At 45.7% G+C, this 22,665-nt stretch overlaps 1 protein-coding gene across 1 annotated transcript in view; it reads right to left on the bottom strand.

Annotated features, from left to right (window-relative positions):
• The window catches only part of CIT (citron rho-interacting serine/threonine kinase), a 111,599-nt gene that overhangs the window by 46,086 nt on the left and 42,848 nt on the right, over window positions 1–22,665 (bottom strand). Inside the window, exons 17-23 of the mRNA XM_088659241.1 lie at window positions 20,668–20,808; window positions 19,694–19,819; window positions 8,714–8,809; window positions 7,555–7,671; window positions 6,077–6,186; window positions 4,844–5,018; window positions 2,008–2,205 (exon numbers count right to left, since the gene is read on the bottom strand). Coding sequence (XP_088515367.1) covers window positions 2,008–2,205; window positions 4,844–5,018; window positions 6,077–6,186; window positions 7,555–7,671; window positions 8,714–8,809; window positions 19,694–19,819; window positions 20,668–20,808 — 963 coding nt within the window. The remainder of the gene's footprint in view (window positions 1–2,007; window positions 2,206–4,843; window positions 5,019–6,076; window positions 6,187–7,554; window positions 7,672–8,713; window positions 8,810–19,693; window positions 19,820–20,667; window positions 20,809–22,665) is intronic.

The raw sequence follows: 22,665 nt of genomic DNA on the forward strand, positions 1-22,665 counted from the left end.
TCCAGCATTGCTGGATGCACGAAGCCACAGCTGGCAGCCAAAGCAGGAGTTAATAATCTCTACCACCCAACAATTTGGCAAACCTTAAAGTGAAGATCCAGCTTCATAAAGCACATGGTTGTTTATCTGGGTTTTTGTTTTGCAAGGGCAAGATCTTTTTATAATCAGTAGCATATAGTATACATTTAGGTTCAGTTCAGGGGGTGGGGATAAAAAAATAAAATGAAAGAGTACCTTAATGAAGGATTCACTATTTCTGCATAGTAAGATATACAACTGACACCTTTGTTAGGGAACAAGTATAAGGCAACATTTATTTCACCAGCTTCCTTTAAAAACGGGGCAGCACAGCAGCATGAAACTACAATATTAAAGAGAATCCTCACCCACCCAAACAAAAGCACAGTACTTCTGTGAAAAAAAGGGACACAAATCCACAGGAATGATGGTTCTGAAACATCAGTTACTTACCTTTAACCAAGCTTTTTCAAAGTTAAATCTGACCATTCATTTATACAGTATATATATGGGGGGGGGCAGAATGTCACCAAATTTTCATGAAAATAAAGACGTTGTGCTTCAATAATATGCTGTATTTGGAGGTTGAGGAATCTGTGCCCTATGCTGGATTATCTCAATTGAAATCCACATGAAGCTGGCATCAATTCTGCTCTTTCGGGGGTTGAATAGGGTTACAGAGGGACCCTTTTGTCGCACTTCTTGCCTCTAAACCAGGTTATTTCAATGCCAATGCTGTACAATCCTAAAGTAGCAGCTTAGAGACCAATTAAGTTTGTTATTGGTATGAGCTTTCGTGTGCATGCACACTTCTTCAGATACACTGAAACAGTTTCTGTTTCAGTGTATCTGAATAAGTGTGCATGCACACGAAAGCTCATATCAATAACAAACTTAATTGGTCTCTAAGGTGCTACTGGAAGGAATTTTTTTATTTTGTTTCGACTATGGCAGACCAACACGGCTACCTACCTGTAACTAATCCTAAAGTAGTTATGAAAGCATATGGTGTTTCAGAATCCAAGGAATGCTGGATAAGAGCAGGCCCCAGCTTGAGTTCAGTGTTAGTCTATATTCCGATATCAAGGCATAATTCAGAGCACAGAGAAGAATTCTACTGCATTTCCCCCCTTTCAGAAGCCTTGATCATTCACTCTCCTACCTTTTCCTTCTACAGCTTCATGACAGCATCTCAACTCAAGAAAGGACTTTAGGTGCTCTCGGTGCACTCCAATGTTAGCCCACTGCTTGTAAACCCACTGAAAATAATAGACGTGTCTAATTTAGGTCCATTATTTTCAACGGGTCTACTCGGAGTACAAAGCTTAGCTGGTTACAACCCTCATGTTATGCTGGGTAAACTCTTCCGAAAGATCATTCACCAACGGATCATCTTCCCCTCCTCTAAAAAGGCCTGGATGTAAAAGCCTTTGTGTCTGGACTGGGTTTCAAAATGGCAACAGAAATGGAGTTATACTTCTTCTCAATGTCACTTAGCTGTGCTCCTGTTTCAAAGAAACAGGGAGAAGGAATGAGACTGGGGCCCCAAAGGAAGAATTTGAAGACACCATATATGGGCACTTTCATGGAACCCCAAACGACTGTCTAAATCTTGAACGTGCCAGATGACAAGTAGAAAGTAGAACAATGGCAACGTTCTAGTCCTTAAAGGGAAGTCACCATTCCTGGTGAGGCATATTTTCCCTTTACTCTGAAGAGACAAACCCAGACAAAGAAAAACATCACATCTATGGAGGCTGATCCATATGAAAAAAAAATAAGTGTAGATCTGTTAGGAGCACATTTTCAACAAACATCAGAGACATAAGATGAAGCAAAGCAAAACATATCAAGCTAAGCCATCTGCAGATGATCATTCTCAACCAAGGGTAATTTCAAGATTACAATTACAAGCCAGTCCAGAGCACCACTGGATCGTATGCTTCAAGGGCACAGCTCCTTACATCAGCCCAGAATTCTGGAGCTTACCGTCAGAGCTTGAATCTCCTCTTCTGCCTCAGCCGTGGTCTCCTCTAGCTCAGTTTTAGCCTCCCGGAGTTGACTTTCCAGGGCTGCGCGGGCAGCCTGCAACCCCGAAATCTGAGATTCCCTCTCCTGGAGGGTGAGCTGCAATTCTGTAAGCTGCCGCTTCAACTCCAATTTTTGTTCTTCGTGTTCAAGGCTAACCTGAAGAGTTTAAATACAATATTGATACGTACGAACTTCAAAATGCAAGCTTGCTTCAGATCTTTCAGCAATGTCCTTCTGCTTGTTATGTAGGACAAAAAAGTCATCTCCATGCAAAGGAACACCTGGACATAAATCTGATATCAGATGGGATAATAGTCACAAAGCAGAAGGAGAACATTTCAATCTCCCTGGATACTCTGCTTCTGACCCGACGGTTGTCATTCTCCAGAGGAATTTCAAAGGGTGAAATAGCTGAATTTATTTGGGTCTGAAATGAGACGCTGGTTTCCTGTCCTGCTACAGGCCTGAACACAATCACCCTAGAGCTGCCGAGTGAATTATCATGAACTACCACTGCCATGCAGGTTCAATGGGCTTATTTTGCAAACCTTGAAACTCTGAGTTGTCACAAATTGCATTTCTTACATGTTACCATGACAGCTCTATTTTTTGCAAAACGTATACCAAGGATCATACTAAACCCTAAAGAAGTGGCCTCTGATCCACAAAAGCTTATGCCGTGACAATCACAACCCACCACCCATGTGGCCAGATGTACATGAATTGCTCAACTGCATGCAAGGAAGGCTTTCATTTGGAAAGCCCCCCCCCCAACTCACTCTCATATCCCTTTTCAACAACCCCTGCATTCCTTGCAGCTCATTCCTCCAATGAAAACCACCCTCAGAATATTTGCCTCTCTCCATATCACAGATCCACATCAATTTTCACTTCTTCCTTCCTAATACTATGGGATGCCAATTTCTTAATAAATTTACATTTTTGATAGTGAGGATATAAAAATAAGTGTTACGATCTAATACAGGTGGCTCCCCACTTACCCAGAGGTTACGTTCTCCCCACACACACACACACACTGTGTGCATACCGTGTTTCCCCGAAAAAAAGACAGTGTCTTATACAGTGGTACCTCTACTTACGAATAACTCTACTTACGAATGGAGCTCCGTCCGCCATCTTGGATGCGGTTTAGATAGGATTTTTTCTACTTACGAATTTTTAGATAGGGTTGCTTCTACTTACGATTTTTTTCTCCCAATGCATTCCTATGGGATTCGACTTACAATTTTTTTCGACTTACAAATGTGTGTTCGGAACGCATTAAATTCGAAAGTAGAGGTACCACTGTATTTATTTTTCCTCAAGAAGACACACTATGGCTTATTTTCAGGGGATGTCTTATTTTTTTTATTACGGATCCGGCCTCGCCTCTTCCTTGGCACCCTCCAGAACTGCACCTATCACTGTGTCTTTATTTTCGGGGTATGGCTTATATTGCGCAAATGCTTAGAAATCCTGCTATGGCTTATTTTATGGGTATGCCTTATTTTCAGAGAAACAGGTAGATCATGTAAAGTGGGGAGCACCCTCTAAATACCCTTTAAACGCCCTCTGTGCCACTTTCTCTTCAATCCATACCAAAAAATACTGTATCCAAAAATATCCACAACTAGAATTAAAACTCTGGGGCTGGCAGGAGGCTGGAGGATGCACAGGAAAGCAGCTGTTGCTGCTGCAATACCCTGCACGTCAGTTGCTAGGTGGGGAGGCTGAGCAGCGCAAACAAAGTCCCGCTGTGCCTCTGGTCTCTTTGGGGTTTCCTCTGCCCACACTGACGTCCTCTTTGGGCTCTGGGGAGGCCACAAGAACTCACCGACTCTCTCCTGACATTTCTGAGTTTGAACTGACTTATTTATTTTCCAGCACCGTGAGTATATAACTCAGAAGTGAACTGATCACACATAAGTGGGGTGCCGCCTGTAGTTGTCTAAACGTCCAGCTAAGCAGGCTGTTGAGTTTCTCTCTCTCTGGCATTTCTTGTTTTGGCTGCAGTTCAAAAAGCGTCAGCAACACATTTTCAAAATCCAAAACTGCCGTAAGCATTGCCACTTCTGAATAATTAAACCTGTCAGATGTTTATGGCAACCAAGTAGGTTAGCATGCAGTTTTAAGGATGTCACTCTAGAAAAAGCTTCACGTACTGTTCTGAAGGAGGCCAACATTAAAATATGCAATGAGGAAAAAAGAGTCACTTGTCTAGCTAGTCTTCAGATCCAAATTACAGATTGATCTAATCTGCGTACCACTGAAAACTATGCCCATGAAATGTTCAAAATATGAATTTGGTAATGTCTTTAGTCATGAAAAGTGACCCCCCCCTTTTCCCGTTTCTTTTTATCTTTTTCTTTCTTTTTTCTTATTTTCTTTTAATTTTTATTGTGGGAAATATGTCTAAGTTTGTCTATAGTGTCACGTATTGTTAATTTTTTTCTATGTTCTTTGTAATAAAATATTTCTTAAAAAATTTTTAAAAAAGAAAACTATGCCCAAACAGCCCTGTGAAAGACATTCCAAGGAGACCTAAAATAATCATGTAGTAGAGCAGTCACCCCACTTTCTCCCATGACAATAGGCTGTCTCGTCTTGTAGTTATGAACAGACACTCCACAGTTATCCTGTTCAAGGGGGTTGAGAAGCTTCACCTTCATTCACTTGGAGCTACCGCAAGGACAGAGAAAAACTGCCACACTGCCATTTTGCCAGTGCCAGCTAGACAATTCAGTTCCATTTATAGAAGCAGCAGGAATACTGACATTGGCAAGCAAACTTTTACCTCTCGCAATCTAGTCTCCAGCTCCAACAAGCGAGCCTTGTCATTGTGGTCCTGATGACTGATTTTCTCCAACTGTTCCTCCAGCTTACTGTTCTGGGCCTCCAATTTTCCAGCTTGAGTTTCCAGATAAAATTTCTGCTGTCTGAGCTCAGAGATCATTTCTTCTTGGGCTTTCCTGAAAAGTGGGGGGGAAGATGTACTCTAGTCCTGGCCAAAAGCCCTTTCTTACTTTGGGGTGCAAAAGAAATGGCTCCCTAGACCAGGAGTGCAGAGTCAAGCCCATCCAATCATATGAACACTTTTATTTTGAAAAGGTCACATTTATCACCAAAACTGCTGTTATAGAGCACGGATGTAACTTGAGTCTTCTCCCTAATCACAAAAAATATCTGGCCATTTGCCCAATGAAAACTGGCTAATCCTGCAACTGGGCTTTAGGACAAGAAGCTAACTGGTGTTACGCCATTCTGAATGCCAGTTGCTGCAAATCACAGGGGAAGTGGGAGGAGAGTGCTCTTGTGCCTGGGTCCTGGCTTGAGGGTTTCCCATAGGCATCCGGTCAGCCACTGTGAGATGCCGGACTAGATGGGCCATTGGTTCTTATGTTCAAAGTTAAGAGCAACCAATAAGAGCTGCTCCCCCTTAATACAACTACAATACTGACAACACACCTGGAAACAGTAGTATATCTGCTTTCCCCCTGCTATATGACTATAAGGAGTTTGTCCTGTTGTACCCAATTCCTATCCTACTCAGAGTAGGCCCAATGAAACTAATGAGCATGACTATGTCCTTTAATTTCAATGGGTCTCCTCTGAAGAGAACTTAAGTTGGATACAAGTCACCAGCTGTTATCCTCCCACCCAAAGCTATCATTATGCGCACAAGAAATTTGCGTAATCTCAATTTTCCTCGCTCAGAAAATGTCTCAGAGGTTCGGGAACTGAAAATGAAAATTTAAAGCAAAACTTAATCAAGTGGCGTACCAAAAAAATAAAAAGCGGGAAAGGTTACACTAAGGCACCTCACACCAAAGGGACGTTTCTGACGAGCAAGCCTTAATAGACACAGTAGCCAAACAGAAGGCAGTGGAGATTTCAGGGAGTTTCTCTTCAGCTAGAAAAATGCCCTCAAGTCATCGGTTCTTTATGAAAAGCACAGAAAAGGGCTTGTTTCACTAGTACTCCAAACTTCCCCAGGGGGCTGTGAGCCAAAGGACAGCTTCATGCTTACATGTTCCTTTGCGTAAATAGGCTGCTATTTGCTGCAAGCTTATTAGCTTCAGACAGTTCCACTATTCTCTGTTCCAGAGACCTAATCTTTGAATCCATGGCATTGAGCATCTGAAAGAAAGATACCTACAGTTAATATGACTTATGGGTGGCTTTCAAACTATGTTCTGAAGAGCCCAGAGCAGGCATCCCCAAACTTCGGCCCTCCAGATGTTTTGGACTACAATTCCCATCTTCCCCGACCACTGGTCCTGTTACCTAGGGATCATGGGAGCTGTAGGCCAAAACATCTGGAGGGCCGCAGTTTGGGGATGCCTGGCCCAGAGGTTCCTTGGAGGCTTAAGCAAGGACTCCTTAAATAATAAGTTTAGTGGTGGCTGACAAGCTCACTTACCATTAAGGAGCTTCCTTTGCAATGCAAAACTGGGACACATTCTTAATTTGGAGAAGGGCTCAGAAGCTACTCATCAATTCATGTTAGTTGTGTGCGCACAACTACAGCACTCCCCAGAAACTTCTGCTGTATACAGGCATTCCATGGCACATGTGCACAGGGCTCCTGCAGACAAGCCGATGTCATGGGGGATTTGAAAAATGCTGTGTGTGCTTCTTTCAGAACAAAGCAATTCTCTCCAGATATGAATATATACCATGGTCTCTTGCTGAAACAGATCAAATTATTCAAGCTGGGGGATGCAGTCACAGTTAACTGTTATATGGAGCATGTCCGGTTTAGCGAAGCCAAGTGGGGATTCCCATACAGAGGCACCATCAATAATCTGCTCATATTTATTTCTACAGGAAACTAAAACTAGATTAAGAGCACACTACCCTTTGGATATTTGCAGACATATTTCAAGGTATCCCAATTTAGCACAAACAAGCCCTTTGGCTAAGGACCACACAGAAGCTATTTACAATGCAGTTCTCTCAAAGTGCTCTTAGGAAGCTCTTCAATGGCCCAATTCTAGGAATTGCTGCTCTAGTATTAAGCATTTAGGATGAGTGCATTGACTGCATCTCAAGCAAAGCTGATCTAGGACACCACACTGCAATATAAGGGTGTCTTTCTTTCAACACAAGCTCTTGTGCAACACAGGTTAAGGTAGAGAAGAGCAAGGCAGTGATATGACAAGGTTTATATAATTATGCATGGCATGGAGAGAGTTGAGAGGGATGTATTTTTCTCTCACACTGTCACCCTAGTGACCCTGACTGACAGAGGCCCAGTTCGTGGAAATCAAATTCTGGCTTAAAAAGCCAAGATACGCACAAGCTCCATTCACCCACACACAGCCCCATCAAGTGAATGGGGAGACAAGTCAGGAAGCTGCAAGTTAACCACAGCTTCCCATTACATGCAAATCGAGAACTGTGGTTCACAGCTTCCAAACAAGCCAGGATCTGAAAGCCAACTTTAGACCACAACTTCATATCCTGGCTTGTTTGTGTTTGTAAGTAAATCAGAGCTTCACATACTGCTTTCTGTTCTGCAAGAATTTTGCATTTTTCATGGGCTTCTTCCTCATGTTTTCTCAACACGTTCTCGAGCGCATCCTTTTCTGCAATATCTTTTTTCATCTGATGGTCAAGCACCTAAAAGAAAAATAAATACATGCTTACTTTCTTCCTTTGTGCCTAATGTCAGTCTTCATCAAGGGGATGAAGGCGGGCACAAGACATTTTGGTGCCTGAATCTTTTCCTATGGCAAACACTAGGAATATAAGGGAGCTGACCTACACCATGTCTAACCACTGGTCCATCTAGCACAGGGCTGTCTATATTACACTGACTGGCAATAGTTCTCTAGGATCTGGGGCAGGAGTCTTATGCAAAGCACTATGCCCTTCCTCCTTTCTCACTTCAAAGAAAAGGGGCGTAGCATAGATGTAGAGCACAAACCTTGTGTACGAAAAGGTCCCAAGTTCAGACCTCGCCACTGTCAGTTAAAGGACTCGTTGACTCGTTGTTAGCCAAAGTAGGCAGTTACTTGACCAGGCGGGCCAGTGGCCTAAGGCAGCCTAAAGCAGCTTCTTCTGCTCACATATGTTATGTTAAATGAAACATTCTTCCCTTAATGAACATGGGACACTACTGGGAACTAATAAATATGAAGTAGGAGACAGATTTGACCTACTGGAGCTGACTTGGGAAAACTGAAGCTGCTCAAAATTCCCACCAGCAATTTGTGCTCTATGGACCAGAACTGACTGTCTCTCTGCCAGTAAGAATTCCCCAAACCCACTGCACAAAGCAGCTTGGGGCCACCTCTGTTAAAGAGGTCACACTCCCCCCGGTTTACCATGTCTGCTGGATAAAGTGTTTTGATGCAATTCATTTTTCCTTCGCAAATATATCCAAAGGTGTTTTGATTACGGAGAGCAAAGCGGCACAATATGCCATATTGGCTGCAACAGGAATATCAACTGGGTTCCCAGTATAAAATACTAGGCACCACCAGCATGACAGAACAAGTCAGCTAAGCATGTTTACCCACTCCAAACACTGAGAGAGACAGAGACAATGCCTCAGAAGTGCAGGAGCAAGGGAGAAGGAAGCTGGAGATTTTAAAAGGGGTTTTGTGCAGAGGGCCATGCATCTTTTAAGCACGCCTGAAGATAAAAAAGATATCTTTACTTTGATCCTTTCTTCATACATCTGCTCTTTCTGTTTCAGATGCAACTCCAGGTGCTGAGCAGAGAGCTGTGCCTCCCGATGCTTCTCTTCTAATTCCTGGAAACAAAGGTTTAAACATATCAAAGATTAAGGAAGAGGGGGAATGGCACAACATACACACTCATGAAAGGCATGCCACAAACTGCATTTCTTGCTCTGGGGGAGACAATTACAGGTCAGGCCTCATCAGTTAAACCCCCCATTTGGATGGCTCTTCCCACATGTTGCAGCAACAACACATGCTATCACACAAATATACATTTTTTAAGAGACTTGTTGTTGTTTAGTCGTGTCCGACTCTTCGTGACCCCATGGACCAGAGCACGCCAGGCACTCCCGTCTTCCACTGCCTCCCGCAGTTTGGTCAGACTCATGTTGGTAGCTTCGAGAACACTGTCCAACCATCTCATCCTCTGTCGTCCCCTTCTCCTAGTGCCCCCAAACTTTCCCAACATCAGGGTCTTTTCCAGGGAGTCTTCTTTTCTCATGAGGTGGCCAAGGTATTGGAGCTTCAGCTTCACGATCTGTCCTTCCAGTGAGCACTCAGGGCTGATTTCCTTCAGAATGGATAGGTTTGATCTTCTTGCAGTCCATGGGACTCTCAAGAGTCTCCTCCAGCACCATAATTCAAAAGCATCCATTCTTTGGTGATCAGCCTTCTTTATGGTCTCACTTCCATACATCACTACTGGGAAAACCATAGCTTTAACCATACGGACCTTTGCCGGTCTCTACTTTTAAAGATGCTGCCTAGGTTTTCTTTTCTCCCAAGAAGCAGGCGTCTTTTCATAGAATCATAGAGTTGGAAGAGACCACAAGGGACATCCAGTCCAACCCCCTGCCAAGCAGGAAACACCATCAAAGCATTCTTGACATATGCCTGTCAAGCCTCTGCTTTGTTGTTGTTTGTTGTTGTTTAGTCGTTTAGTCGTGTCCGACTCTTCGTGACCCCATGGACCATAGCACGCCAGGCACTCCTGTCTTGCACTGCCTCCCGCAGTTTGGTCAAACTCATGTTCGTAGCTTCGAGAACACTGTCCAACCATCTTGTCCTCTGACGTCCCCTTCTCCTAGTGCCCTCAATCTTTCCCAACATCAGGGGCTTTTCCAAGGATTCTTCTCTTCTCATGAGGTGGCCAAAGTATTGGAGCCTCAGCTTCACAATCTGTCCTTCCAGGGAGCACTCAGGGCTGATTTCCTTCAGAATGGATAGGTTTGATCTTCTTGCAGTCCATGGGACTCTCAAGAGTCTCCTCCAGCACCACAATTCAAAAGCATCAATTCTTCGGCGATCAGCCTTCTTTATGGTCCAGCTCTCACTTCCATACATCACTACTGGGAAAACCATAGCTTTAACTATACGGACCTTTGTCGGCAAGGTGATGTCTCTGCTTTTTAAGATGCTGTCTAGGTTTGTCATTGCTTTTCTCCCAAGAAGCAGGCGTCTTTTAATTTCGTGACTGCTGTCACCATCTGCAGTGATCAAGGAGCCCAAGAAAGTAAAATCTCTCACTGCCTCCATTTCTTCCCCTTCTATTTGCCAGGAGGTGATGAGACCAGTGGCCATGATCTTGGTTTTTTTGATGTTGAGTTTCAGACCATATTTTGCGCTCTCTTCTTTCACCCTCATTAAAAGGTTCTTTAATTCCTCCTCGCTTTCTGCCATCAAGGTTGTGTCATCTGCATATCTGAGGTTGTTGATATTTCTTCCGGCAATCTTAATTCCGGCTTGGGATTCATCTAGTCCAGCCTTTCGCACGATGAATTCTGCATATAAGTTAAATAAGCAGGGAGACAATATACAACCTTGTCGTACTCCTTTCCCAATTTTGAACCACTCAGTTGTTCCATATCCAGTTCTAACTGTAGCTTCTTGTCCCACATAGAGATTTCTCAGGAGACAGATGAGGTGATCAGGCACTCCCATTTCTTTAAGAACTTGCCATAGTTTGCTGTGGTCGACACAGTCAAAGGCTTTTGCATAGTCAATGAAGCAGAAGTAGACGTTTTTCTGGAACTCTCTAGCTTTCTCCATAATCCAGCGCATGTTTGCTATTTGGTCTCTGGTTCCTCTGCCCTTTCGAAATCCAGCTTGCACTTCTGGGAGTTCTCGGTCCACATACTGCTTAAGCCTGCCTTGTAGAATTTTAAGCATAACCTTGCTAGCGTGTGAAATGAGCGCAATTGTGCGGTAGTTGGAGCATTCTTTGGCACTGCCCTTCTTTGGAATTGGGATGTAGACTGATCTTCTCCAATCCTCTGGCCATTGCTGAGTTTTCCAAACTTGCTGGCATATTGGGTGTAGCACCTTAACAGCAGCATCTTTTAAAATTTTAAATAGTTCAGCTGGAATATCATCACTTCCACTGGCCTTGTTATTAGCAGTGCTTTCTAAGGCCCATTTGACTTCACTCTCCAAGATGTCTGGCTCAAGGTCAGCAACCACACTACCTGGGGTGTACGAGACCTCCATATCTTTCTGGTATAATTCCTCTGTGTATTCTTGCCACCTCTTCTTGATGTCTTCTGCTTCTGTTAGGTCCTTACCACTTTTGTCCTTGATTATGGTAATCTTTGTACGAAATGTTCCTTTCATGTCTCCAATTTTCTTGAACAGATCTCTGGTTTTCCCCATTCTATTGTTTTCCTCTATTTCTTTGCATTGCTCATTTAAGAAGACCCTCTTGTCTCTCCTTGCTGTTTTTTGGAAATCTGCATTCAGTTTCCTGTATCTTTCCCTTTCTCCCTTGCATTTTGCTTGCCTCCTCTCCTCCGCTATTTGTAAGGCCTCGTTGGACAGCCATTTTGCTTTCTTGCATTTCCTTTTCCTTGGGATGGTTTTCGTTGCTGCCTCCTGTATAATGTTACGAGCCTCCATCCATAGTTCTACAGGCACTCTGTCCACCAAATCTAAATCCTTAAACCTGTTCCTCACTTCCACTGTGTATTCATAAGGGATTTGATTCAGATTGTATCTTACTGGCCCAGTGGTTTTTCCTACTTTCTTCAGTTTAAGCTGGAATTTTGCTATAAGAAGCTGATGATCTGAGTTACAGTCAGCTCCAGGTCTTGTTTTTGCTGACTGTATAGAGCTTCTCCATCTTTGGCTGCAGAGAATATAATCAATCTGATTTCGATGCTGCCCATTTGGTGATATCCATGTGTAGAGTCGTCTCTTGTGTTGTTGGAAGAGTGTGTTTGTGATGACCAGCTTGTTCTCTTGACAGAACTCTATTAGCCTTTGCCCTGCTTCATTTTGAACTCCCAGGCCAAACTTGCCAGTTGTTCCTTTTATCTCATGATTCCCTACTTTAGCATTCCAATCCCCTGTAATGAGAAGAACATCCTTCTTTGGTGTCATTTCTAGAAGATGTTGTAGGTCTTCATAGAATTGGTCAATTTCACTTTCTTCAGCTCCGGTAGTTGGTGCATAAACTTGGATTACTGTGATGTTAAAAGGTCTGCCTTGGATTCGTATCAAGATCATTCTGTCATTTTTGAGATTGTATCCCATTACAGCTTTTGCCACTCTTTTGTTGACTATGAGGGCCACTACATTTCTACTACGGGATTCTTGCCCACAGTAGTAGATATGATAGTCACCCGAACTGAATTCGCCCATTCCCTTCCATTTTAGTTCACTGATGCCCAGGATGTAGATATTTATTCTTGTCATCTCATTTTTGACCACATCCAGCTTACCTCCATTCATGGTTCTTACATTCCAGGTTCCTATGCAATATTTTTCTTTACAGCATCGGACTTTCCTTTCGCCTCTGCTTAAAGACCTCCAAAGAAGGAGACTCCACCACACTCCTTGGTAGCAAATTCCACTGCCGAAAAGCTCTTACTGCCAGGAAATTCTCCCTAATGTTTAGGTGGAATCTTCTTTCTTGTAGCTTGAATCCATTGCTCCGTGTCCGCTTTCTCTGGAGCAGCAGAAAACAACCTTTCGCCCTCCTCTATATGACATCCTTTTATATATTTGAACATGGCTATCATATCGCCCCTTAACCTTTTTTAATTTTGTGACTGCTGTCACCATCTGCAGTGACCATGGAACCCAAGAAAGTTACTTAAGAGACTTAGGCTACAATTATTTTGCTCGGGCACAGGTCACTCACTCTCTTGATTCAACAGCCTGTACACACAAAAGAAGGGTTGAAACAGCAGGATAAGATGCAGCCTCCAGCCTTCCTGCTGCACCGGCCTTCAAGGCCTTTGGCAAGTGATGCCATCAAGAAGTCACTGAATGGTTCATTACTGAATCCACTTGCATTCATGAGAGGCAAATGCCTGAAACGCATATTCATGAAAATATATAAATAGTATGCAGCTGTTTAAACATTTTCTTGAGGAGCCAGCCACTTTAATGATTGCTTTGCAGTATTTCTAATGGTTTTTACGGTTTTCTATTGCTGTATGTCAACATGAAATTTTATGCGCGGGTGGTACCGTGTTTCTCATATTTTAAGGCATCCCCAAAAAATAAGCCATGACAGGATTTCTAAGGGTTAGTGAAAAATAAGACATACCCCGAAAATAAGCCATGTCGTGTAGCCCCGACCGAGCGAGAGGCGAAGGCGCGGGACCCAGCAGGAGCTCCCTGCCTGCTTCCCCGAGCCGTCGCGCATCGGGGGACAGAGCCGAAGATCGGCGGGCGCTCCTTGCTGGGCTTGACAAGCCCGGGAAACAGCGCCCGCCGATCTTCGGACCTGTCCTGTGTGACAGGCGGGGGTGGGGGGGGAAGCGGAGATCATGCTCCGCTCTCCCCCCACCCCCGCCTGTCACCGAAGATCGGCGGGCGCTGTTTGCTGGGCTTGACAAGCCCGGCAAACAGCGCCCGCCGATCTTCGGACCTGTCCTGTGTGACAGGCGGGGGTGGGGGGAAGCGGAGATCGTTCTCCGCTCTCCCCCCACCCCCGCCTGTCACCAAAGATCGGCGGGCGCTGTTTGCTGGGCTTGACAAGCCCGGCAAACAGCGCCCGCCGATCTTCGGACCTGTCCTGTGTGACAGGCGGGGGGGGAAGCGGAGATCGTTCTCCGCTCTCCCCCCACCCCCGCCTGTCACCAAAGATCGGCGGGCGCTCCTTGCTGGGCTTGACAAGCCCGGCAAACAGCGCCCGCCGATCTTCGGACCTGTCCTGTGTGACAGGCGGGGGTGGGTGGGGAAGCGGAGATCGTGCTCCGCTCTCCCCCCACCCCCGCCTGTCACCAAAGATCGGCGGGCGCTCCTTGCTGGGCTTGACAAGCCCGGCAAACAGCGCCCGCCGATCTTCGGCCCTGTGCTGTATGACGGGCGGGGGTGGGGGGAAGCGGAGATCGTGCTCCGCTCTCCCCCCACCCCCGCCTGTCACCAAAGATCGGCGGGCGCTCCTTGCTGGGCTTGACAAGCCCGGCAAACAGCGCCCGCCGATCTTCGGCCCTGTGCTGTATGACGGGCGGGGGTGGGGGGAAGCGGAGATCGTGCTCCGCTCTCCCCCCACCCCCGCCTGTCACCGAAGATCGGCGGGCGCTCCTTGCTGGGCTTGACAAGCCCGGCAAACAGCGCCCGCCGATCTTCCGACCTGTCCTGTGTGACAGGCGGGGGTGGGGGGGGGAAGCGGAGATCGTGCTCCGCTCTCCCCCCACCCCCGCCTGTCACCAAAGATCGGCGGGCGCTCCTTGCTGGGCTTGACAAGCCCGGCAAACAGCGCCCGCCGATCTTCGGCCCTGTGCTGTGTGACAGGCGGGGGTGGGGGAGAAGCGGAGATCGTTCTCCGCTCTCCCCCCATCCCCGCCTGTCACCGAAGATCGGCGGGCGCTCCTAGCTGGGCTTGACAAGCCCGGCAAACAGCGCCCGCCGACCTGTGCTGTGTGACAGGCGGGGGTGGGGGGGAAGCGGAGATCGTTCTCCGCTCTCCGCCCACCCCCGCCTGTCACCGAAGATCGGCGGGCGCTGTTTGCTGGGCTTGACAAGCCCGGCAAACAGCGCCCGCCGATCTTCGGCCCTGTGCTGTATGATGGGCGGGGTGGGGGGAAGTGGAGATCGTGCTCCGCTCTCCCCCCACCCCCGCCTGTCACCAAAGATCGGCGGGCGCTGTTTGCTGGGCTTGACAAGCCCGGCAAACAGCGCCCGCCGATCTTCGGCCCTGTGCTGTGTGACAGGCGGGGGTGGGGGAGAAGCGGAGATCGTTCTCCGCTCTCCCCCCACCCCCGCCTGTCACCAAAGATCGGCGGGCGCTCCTTGCTGGGCTTGACAAGCCCGGCAAACAGCGCCCGCCGATCTTCGGCCCTGTGCTGTGTGACAGGCGGGGGTGGGGGAGAAGCGGAGATCGTTCTCCGCTCTCCCCCCACCCCCGCCTGTCACCAAAGATCGGCGGGCGCTCCTTGCTGGGCTTGACAAGCCCGGCAAACAGCGCCCGCCGATCTTCGGCCCTGTGCTGTGTGACAGGCGGGGGTGGGGGAGAAGCGGAGATCGTTCTCCGCTCTCCCCCCATCCCCGCCTGTCACCGAAGATCGGCGGGCGCTCCTAGCTGGGCTTGACAAGCCCGGCAAACAGCGCCCGCCGACCTTTGCTGTGTGACAGGCGGGGGTGGGGGGAAGCGGAGATCGTTCTCCGCTCTCCCCCCATCCCCGCCTGTCACCGAAGATCGGCGGGCGCTCCTAGCTGGGCTTGACAAGCCCGGCAAACAGCGCCCGCCGACCTGTGCTGTGTGACAGGCGGGGGTGGGGGGGAAGCGGAGATCGTTCTCCGCTCTCCGCCCACCCCCGCCTGTCACCGAAGATCGGCGGGCGCTGTTTGCTGGGCTTGACAAGCCCGGCAAACAGCGCCCGCGTGCACTTTATTAAAAAATAAGACATCCCTCAAAAATAAGCCATGTCGTGTTTTTTTGAAGAAAAAATTAATATAAGACATGACTTATAATATGAGAAACACGGTATTTAAATACTTTTATAAATAACTCAACAATATAAGTGAGATATTTGAATCTTAAGGCCTGGAATGTAATGCCCTTATTTCAATAAATAAATCCAGAACATCTCCTTCTAGGCCACAGAATACGGCTTCATATTTAACTTACAATCAGTATTATAGTGTGTATCTGTGCGCTTGTGGGTGTGTCTGGATCCTTCCCGAGTTGAGTAGCAGCCACTTTAAAGTCAATAAAAGCTCAGAGGCAAAGATAAATAATTTTAAAGGATTGTTCTTCACCCGTTACCATAGCCACTGACAGCATCCACCTACACTTCCAAAAAACCTCAGACAAAATGTATACTTGGCAATTCTCTTACTTGTCTAGCCTTAGTCTTTTTCAGAGCAGATCCCAGTTTGAGCGGGATCTTTTCTTAGTTAAGAGAAACGGTATGGTGCCGTTTTCCAATAATTTAGAAAGTTTTCTCCAAAGGGATCCCCAGTTACCAGGTCTGGAGTTTGCTCAAGAGGAGATAGGAAGATACCCCGATTTGGGACAGCTCATCTAGAGGCATGTGAGAATATATTGAAAGGGAATACCACCATTAAAAAAAAAAAGTGTCTAAAGCTGCTTGCAAACGAGGTACATTTCTTTGCCAGTTTGGACAGATCCCCCAAACCACAGCTTGCTCTATAAGCGTGGCGGCTTTAAAATGGAACTTCCGTTTTCTTGACTGTTGTCATCAACAACCGCTATGGCCCATCTACTATATACACCAGCTTGCAAGGATGTTGTCAGCACCAACTAGAGAGAGCGAGGGTAATTTCCTGTGCTACAATGCAGCGGTGAGGCTGATCCATCTGGCTGATCCAGTGGTTCGTTAAGCAAGAGGAGCCTTTCATTTCTCTGATGTGTCCTTTTCTAATGCCATTATTCATCTGTTGTGCCCTTCTTAATGTCTTCAATGCCTCATCCTTCAAGGGCCACTTCAGATGTGAACGATTTCCTCTTTGAAACGCACCTCTTTGTAGGCAGAGGCATAGAAACTTTGCATGTATATTACCATGCCTATTTTGCAGCATGCAACATCTCTGAATGCTCCATGTATTATGATCTAATACGTAAGAGGCTTCACAATTCAGTCCAGAATGGGCAAACAAAATCCAGGAAACTGACTGGCTGATTTCCCCAGGGAGACTTGGCCCCCCCCCACACACACCTTTTTTAGTTTTAGCTAATGCAATGAGGGTTTAAAAGGTGCAGCTTTTGTGTCAATCTGGTGCATTGGACTTAACTGAATTCTGCTCTGAGCTGTCCAGCTTGGAATATCACTGAATCACATGGGTCGAGAAGAAGCCTGCAACCCCACACTAATGATACAAGGACATGAAACTGCAGTACCCTCCCCTCTGGAAAGGTTTGAGCAGTTCAAACACCTACTGCTGAACCTTTAATTACAAGAAGGTGTAGATAACCGTTGTTGTTTTTCCATTTGATTGCCTACTTGGAAGCAGCTACCTCTTTTATAAATAAAGATGTTCTGGATTTATTTTAGACTTTTCAAACTGTCTCATTGCAAAAGGCTTTATTTATAAGCCTAAGCAGGTTTCATACTATTGAGAGGTATAATCTGAGGTCTGAAGAGGAAAAGTAGAGGGTACACAAATTCCTCAAGCTTAGCCCTCCCTCACCCTGAATTTTCTCAAATTAACATCATCATCATCTGGTTTTGTTTTTGCAGCAGCCTTTGGAGGATGATGGCCGTGATCTGCTGAAATAGCTTCTCTACAATTAAACAGGGTTTTTTAAAATAAAAAAATGCTCTGTTCCCTTCCCACCCCTCTCCCCGGGGAGGCCCGCCTGGCACTAACCTTGCCATCGTTTCAGTGCCAAGCAAATATGTCTTTGTTTTCCTGGGCATCACAAATGATACAGTGTCTCATTCAATCTGTTTTTAGATCTGTTTATGTGGTTTTATCATTGTATTTTTTGCTTGGTTGTAAATTGTTTTGGGGTGTTGTGTGATTGGGATTAGTAAAGCCCTGCTACAGAAGCTAAGAGTGTGTGTAGGCGTTCATATACCTTGGGGCCCCTCAGACAGTATAACTGTTTCTAGAAACAAACAAAAATGAACAGGCATATATGCATATGCCTGAGTGCAGACAGGCATACAACCACAATGTATATATGGATGCACACATAAGCAAATGGGGGAGCCTGTGCGCACACAGATGCATGTCTAAGGATATGAATGGGTGAGAGTGCATCATACGCACCTAAACACACACAGTTTTTGGACAGGACTGATGCAAAACGAATGAATCTGAAACTGCTGAAATGTCCCTGGGTTGATCCTGCAGCAACAGCTGCAAGTCCCTCTGCCTGGCTCCCCAGTGGACGAAATTCATAAATAACAATGATGAGCATCATAAATAAAAAGTGAAATTCATATATACAGCAAAGAAAGAAATCCTTTCTCTCCCATGCACTGAAAAGCATCCAACCATTTATATTTGGAGAGGAAAGAGTTATGATGACTCATTCGCTTCTTCAACAGGGAAGATGCAGCAGACATTGCAACACAGGAGAGGTTGCCAAGACTTCCCAAGCTGGGCTCTGCAGATTTTATTGTCACACAACTCAAAACACAGGATGGGTACGGAGTTTTATGAAACATGTTTTATTTGAGTTCGAGAGCTTCTGTCAAAGCAACTGGAAATTGTAAGTCTCTCCTACGTGGCAAGCAGGCGTTCTGAAATGACGTTGCAGAAAGGGTTCCCATCAAATTCCACTTATAATGGAATTTGAGAGCGCTACCAGGTGAGTGGGCAGGGATTTCACTGGAACCTATATTACTTCTGACCAGCTCTGCCTAGTTCCCTCAATGTTGCCACATCCAAGGCCAGTAGAGCACGAGTAAGTTATGTGCGCTTCACTTAGCTGTGCCACAGCTATCTCGCATGGGTGCAATTTGCTTGGTTGCACTGCAGCATGGGCACTATAGTGTACTTACTGCAGATTACCTGTGCCAGGATGCAGATGATTTCAGCCTATGTCATGGTCTTGCTGAGGTGGGACAGCCCAGGCACAGTCTCCAGGTCAGGCCTCACATGATTGCATGTTCCTCCATACAATAAGGTTCCTTTCATAAGAACATGAAAGTAACAGGCCTCTCTGTGCTGCTACTCAACAGCTGACATTCAGAGGCACATCTTGAGACATGTACTTGGGTTTAAAGTGGGATTAAAACAAGCACCCCCAAACTTCGGCCCTCCAGATGTTTTGGACTACAATTCCCATCTTCCCCGACCACTGGTCCTGTTAGCTAGGGATCATGGGAGTTGTAGGCCAAAACATCTGGAGGGCCGCAGTTTGGGGATGCCTGGATTAAAAGCATCTAAAACCAGATTTGCAGGGAAGGAGGACAATGGCACAACCTTGTCCCTAACATGCTAGTTTGCTATGAGGAGCAAGTCCTTTGTTTTTGTACTAAAGATTCCATCATGTGAACCACAGTGTGAAGTGGTACATCCCATACATAGACAGAGCTCATTGAGAACTAGGCACTAGTGAATCAAGGCTAAGAGAATCTGGGCCCCGTATAATCCTAATAATAAATAGTGTCAGTCTTTGTGTCAGCCCAGAAGAGACAGAATAGGAAGACAGTCTTGGGGCCCTGTCTTGTTACAAAAAGCAGCTATAGGTTAATTGAGAAAAAAAATATCCAAGGCCTTCTACCAGCTTCCATGTGTCTTCAGATTGCTGTCAGCCACTGAGAAGCCAGCTGGACTCTTCTTTCTGCCACAGCAGCAGAGTCATCTTACATCTGCACAAAAGGCCTCCCACACTAAATGCTCAGCCCTGAACCCAAGAATCAGCATGAAATCCCTTCATTTGGTTTCACCTGGCTCCGGCTACACATTTTAACATCTAGAAAAATCTTCTTTTAAATGTTAACACTTCCCACTGCATCTTATGGAGCTAGTAACTGCGCCCACTATCCCACTCCAGTCTCCCAGCCTACCATTTTGTAATCACTACCCACCAAAATTTTATCCGCCATCTGCTGGATCTGCTGAGATTTCGTCTGGATATCTTCCTTCAGTCGGTTCTCTCTGCGCTCAACCGTTTCCAATCGCTTCACTTGGTTCTCCAGAGAATGGCGCCTTTCCTGTCCGACATTCAGGAAAGCAGAATTGAGGCTAAGGGAGCCCTGGGTGTTCACACGGCAAGTAGCAGTCACAGTAGAAACATTTCAGTACCACTCCCTAAATTACATACCCACCCTTAAAGCTTAATTTAAAAAGCAAATCCAGCAAAAAAACCACATTCTTTATAGAGAAAAAACAGAACTTGAACACAGAAACAAGGATAAATATTGTTTGCTTTAAAAGCAAAAAAAACCAATTCTTTCATTTGACACAACATAGTCCAGTTCAGATATAAAAATAAAGGGTGGTTTATGGCAGGTGTGGGGACGGACATGTTGCTGAATACAACTCCCATCATCCCTGGTCATTGACCATGCTTGCTAAAACAAAAGAAGAGTCTGATGGATCAGGCCAATGGTCCATTTGGAACAGCATCCTGTTCTCACAATAACCAACCGGATGCCTATAGGACACCCACAAGCAGGACCCGAGCACCACAGAACTCCCCATCCCTCATTTACAGCAAGTGGCATTCGGAAGCATTATTGCCTCCAACTGGGCAGGGAAAGCATAACCATTGTGGGTAGTAGTTCTGGAGGGTCAGTGGTTCCTCACCCCTCATCTATGGTTACAAGGACAAGCCAATGTAAGTCTCAGACTCACACAGAAGAGAGGTTTAATAAACCTTCCATTCCTGGTTTAGTCTAAAAGAGCAGCTTCCCATTTCAACCGAACTCAAGAAGCTTGACCTGTACAACCCACAGGGAGTTAAATAAGCCAAGATATCAAACCATGGATGTGATTTGGTATGCCTGAAGTGGACTTTCCGGTTACTCAAACATCTTAAAAGTTAAAAGCTTTTGCCAACCTCTGCTTCGAGCAATTTCTTTTTCATGCCTTCGTTAGAGTCTTCCCGGTTTTGCAACTTCTCCAGTTCTTTCTCGGCTCTTTCTTTCGCTTGGCGTATGTTCTGAAGGAGTTCAGTGGCCTCTGAGCTGGCTTTCATCGCCTTGAAGAATAGGCAGAATAATGCTAAAGTTTTTAACGTGTATAAGATTGCAAGCGCCAATATTCAGCATTTCAGTAACAACTTAATGAAGCAGTTAATCAGTGGCAGACTTTGATACTACAGTGTGTGTGTGTGTGTGTGCATTACTCTCAAACTCTGAACACTGTACAGTACTAGAATACTACTGAATCCTAAAGTTGAGGTAATTTTAATCTGTTTTAGTATTTTAACTTTCACATGTTTTAAAGTAGGGCTGTATTTTTTTTAATGCTCTTACTGTTACTGGTATATCTTTTGTAAACCACTTTGAGGTTTTTACAGTCAAGCATTCTCTAAATTTTATGCAAAATTAAAAATATATTAATCCACACAATCCACACACGTTTCCAGAAATTGAACTAGACTTATTGACCCAAGTAATAGGACATACAGTTAAAACCTTAAGAAAACCTTAATATAATTGCACAGATGAGCAGACTTTCCGATTTACTCAGTGTTCACCTGTTATGCTTGCTGCAATTTATGGCAATTGCCCTTGCTTTAATTTGTCTGGGAGAGGGAGGCACCAATGGGAAAGTGGCAGGGAGAAGAGAAGGCAACTGACTGTTAGGCTCTGACTTAGGCTGGTGGAGCGGCTAGTTTTAGGAAGGCCCTAGCTAAACAAAACACATCTCAAGCAAAGCATGATGAGGCTTCTTAAACCACCGTTGAATGACTGCAGTGCGAAGTGCTTCCACGCCTAATAACCAGAACAACTCATAGTCAATCCTTCCACGGAGCGATACCCACCTTCAAATAAGATTGCAACGTTTCTGCTCAACCTGAAGCAGCCAGCAACACACCCCTGTAAAAGTGCAATACTTCACAGCTCCTTAATTACTCATTAGTGTGACAGGTGCTGTTGCGCCTCCTGCCTGGTAATGAAGCTCATGTAATCCAAACCTTTGTGAATATGCTGGTCAGCTTGCCCACGGTAAATGAACGACTAACCAGAAAGTAATTAAATCTGAAGTACTACAACTAAGAGCATCCCTTTTGCAGAACTGGAAAAATATAGCTGTAAAATAGCAGACAGATCCCCAACATTCTGATGTTGTATCTTTTCACCTTTGCATAGCTGGGGAAATATCCCCCAAACGCCCAAAATTACTTTGGGCAACAAAAGTTAGGCTGAAATGTTACTGTCTGTTTGACAACTGGAAGCACATGTGGCCAATCCATGGCCCATATTTAACTCTTGCGGGTGCCCAATGTAGCTGTAATGCCACAGCTACTGATTTCAGTGCACCTGCCCTGCCTGACCTCTTGTGGTCTAACTAATCTAGAAAGCTACATTTCCTGTTTCCAGGCCCAGAGCACTCCTGGCAGGCTGTATGGTCAAACAGCATCACAGCTTGGTGTTCTCTGTTCAGATTTTGAGGAGGAAGGTGTGACCGAAGTGAGAGCAGAGTTGAAATGGGGGAGCCAAAGCCCAATCCAACCTCCCCTGTGTGTCCTTGCCATGCCCCCCCCCACATATGCACAAGTGTGTTTGAGAATGAGCTGCGGCTCTGCTCCAGCCACACCCACTACCACGCTATGCCACGCCTTCTCTTTCAACCTGTACACAGCACTTCGACGTAACAGTTTTGGATGCTCTACAAGTGATAAACAGCAACATCTCTAACTCATGAAGTAGGTTAGGAAATTAGTGGCTTGTCTCAGGCAAGAATACCCAGGGCTCTACACATATCCACTGCATACTGGCAATTCCTTCCTCTGCAAGAAGTCTAATGCAAAGGGGAAACACTCAGCAGAGAGGTAGGCTTATGTTGGTGGCAAAAGTGTCCATGCATTTTGCAACCACATGTGTACAAT

The sequence above is a fragment of the Zootoca vivipara genome, chromosome 16 (genome assembly GCF_965207765.1).
Source record: "Zootoca vivipara chromosome 16, rZooViv2.hap1.1, whole genome shotgun sequence".
NCBI classification, from domain to species: domain Eukaryota; kingdom Metazoa; phylum Chordata; class Lepidosauria; order Squamata; family Lacertidae; genus Zootoca; species Zootoca vivipara.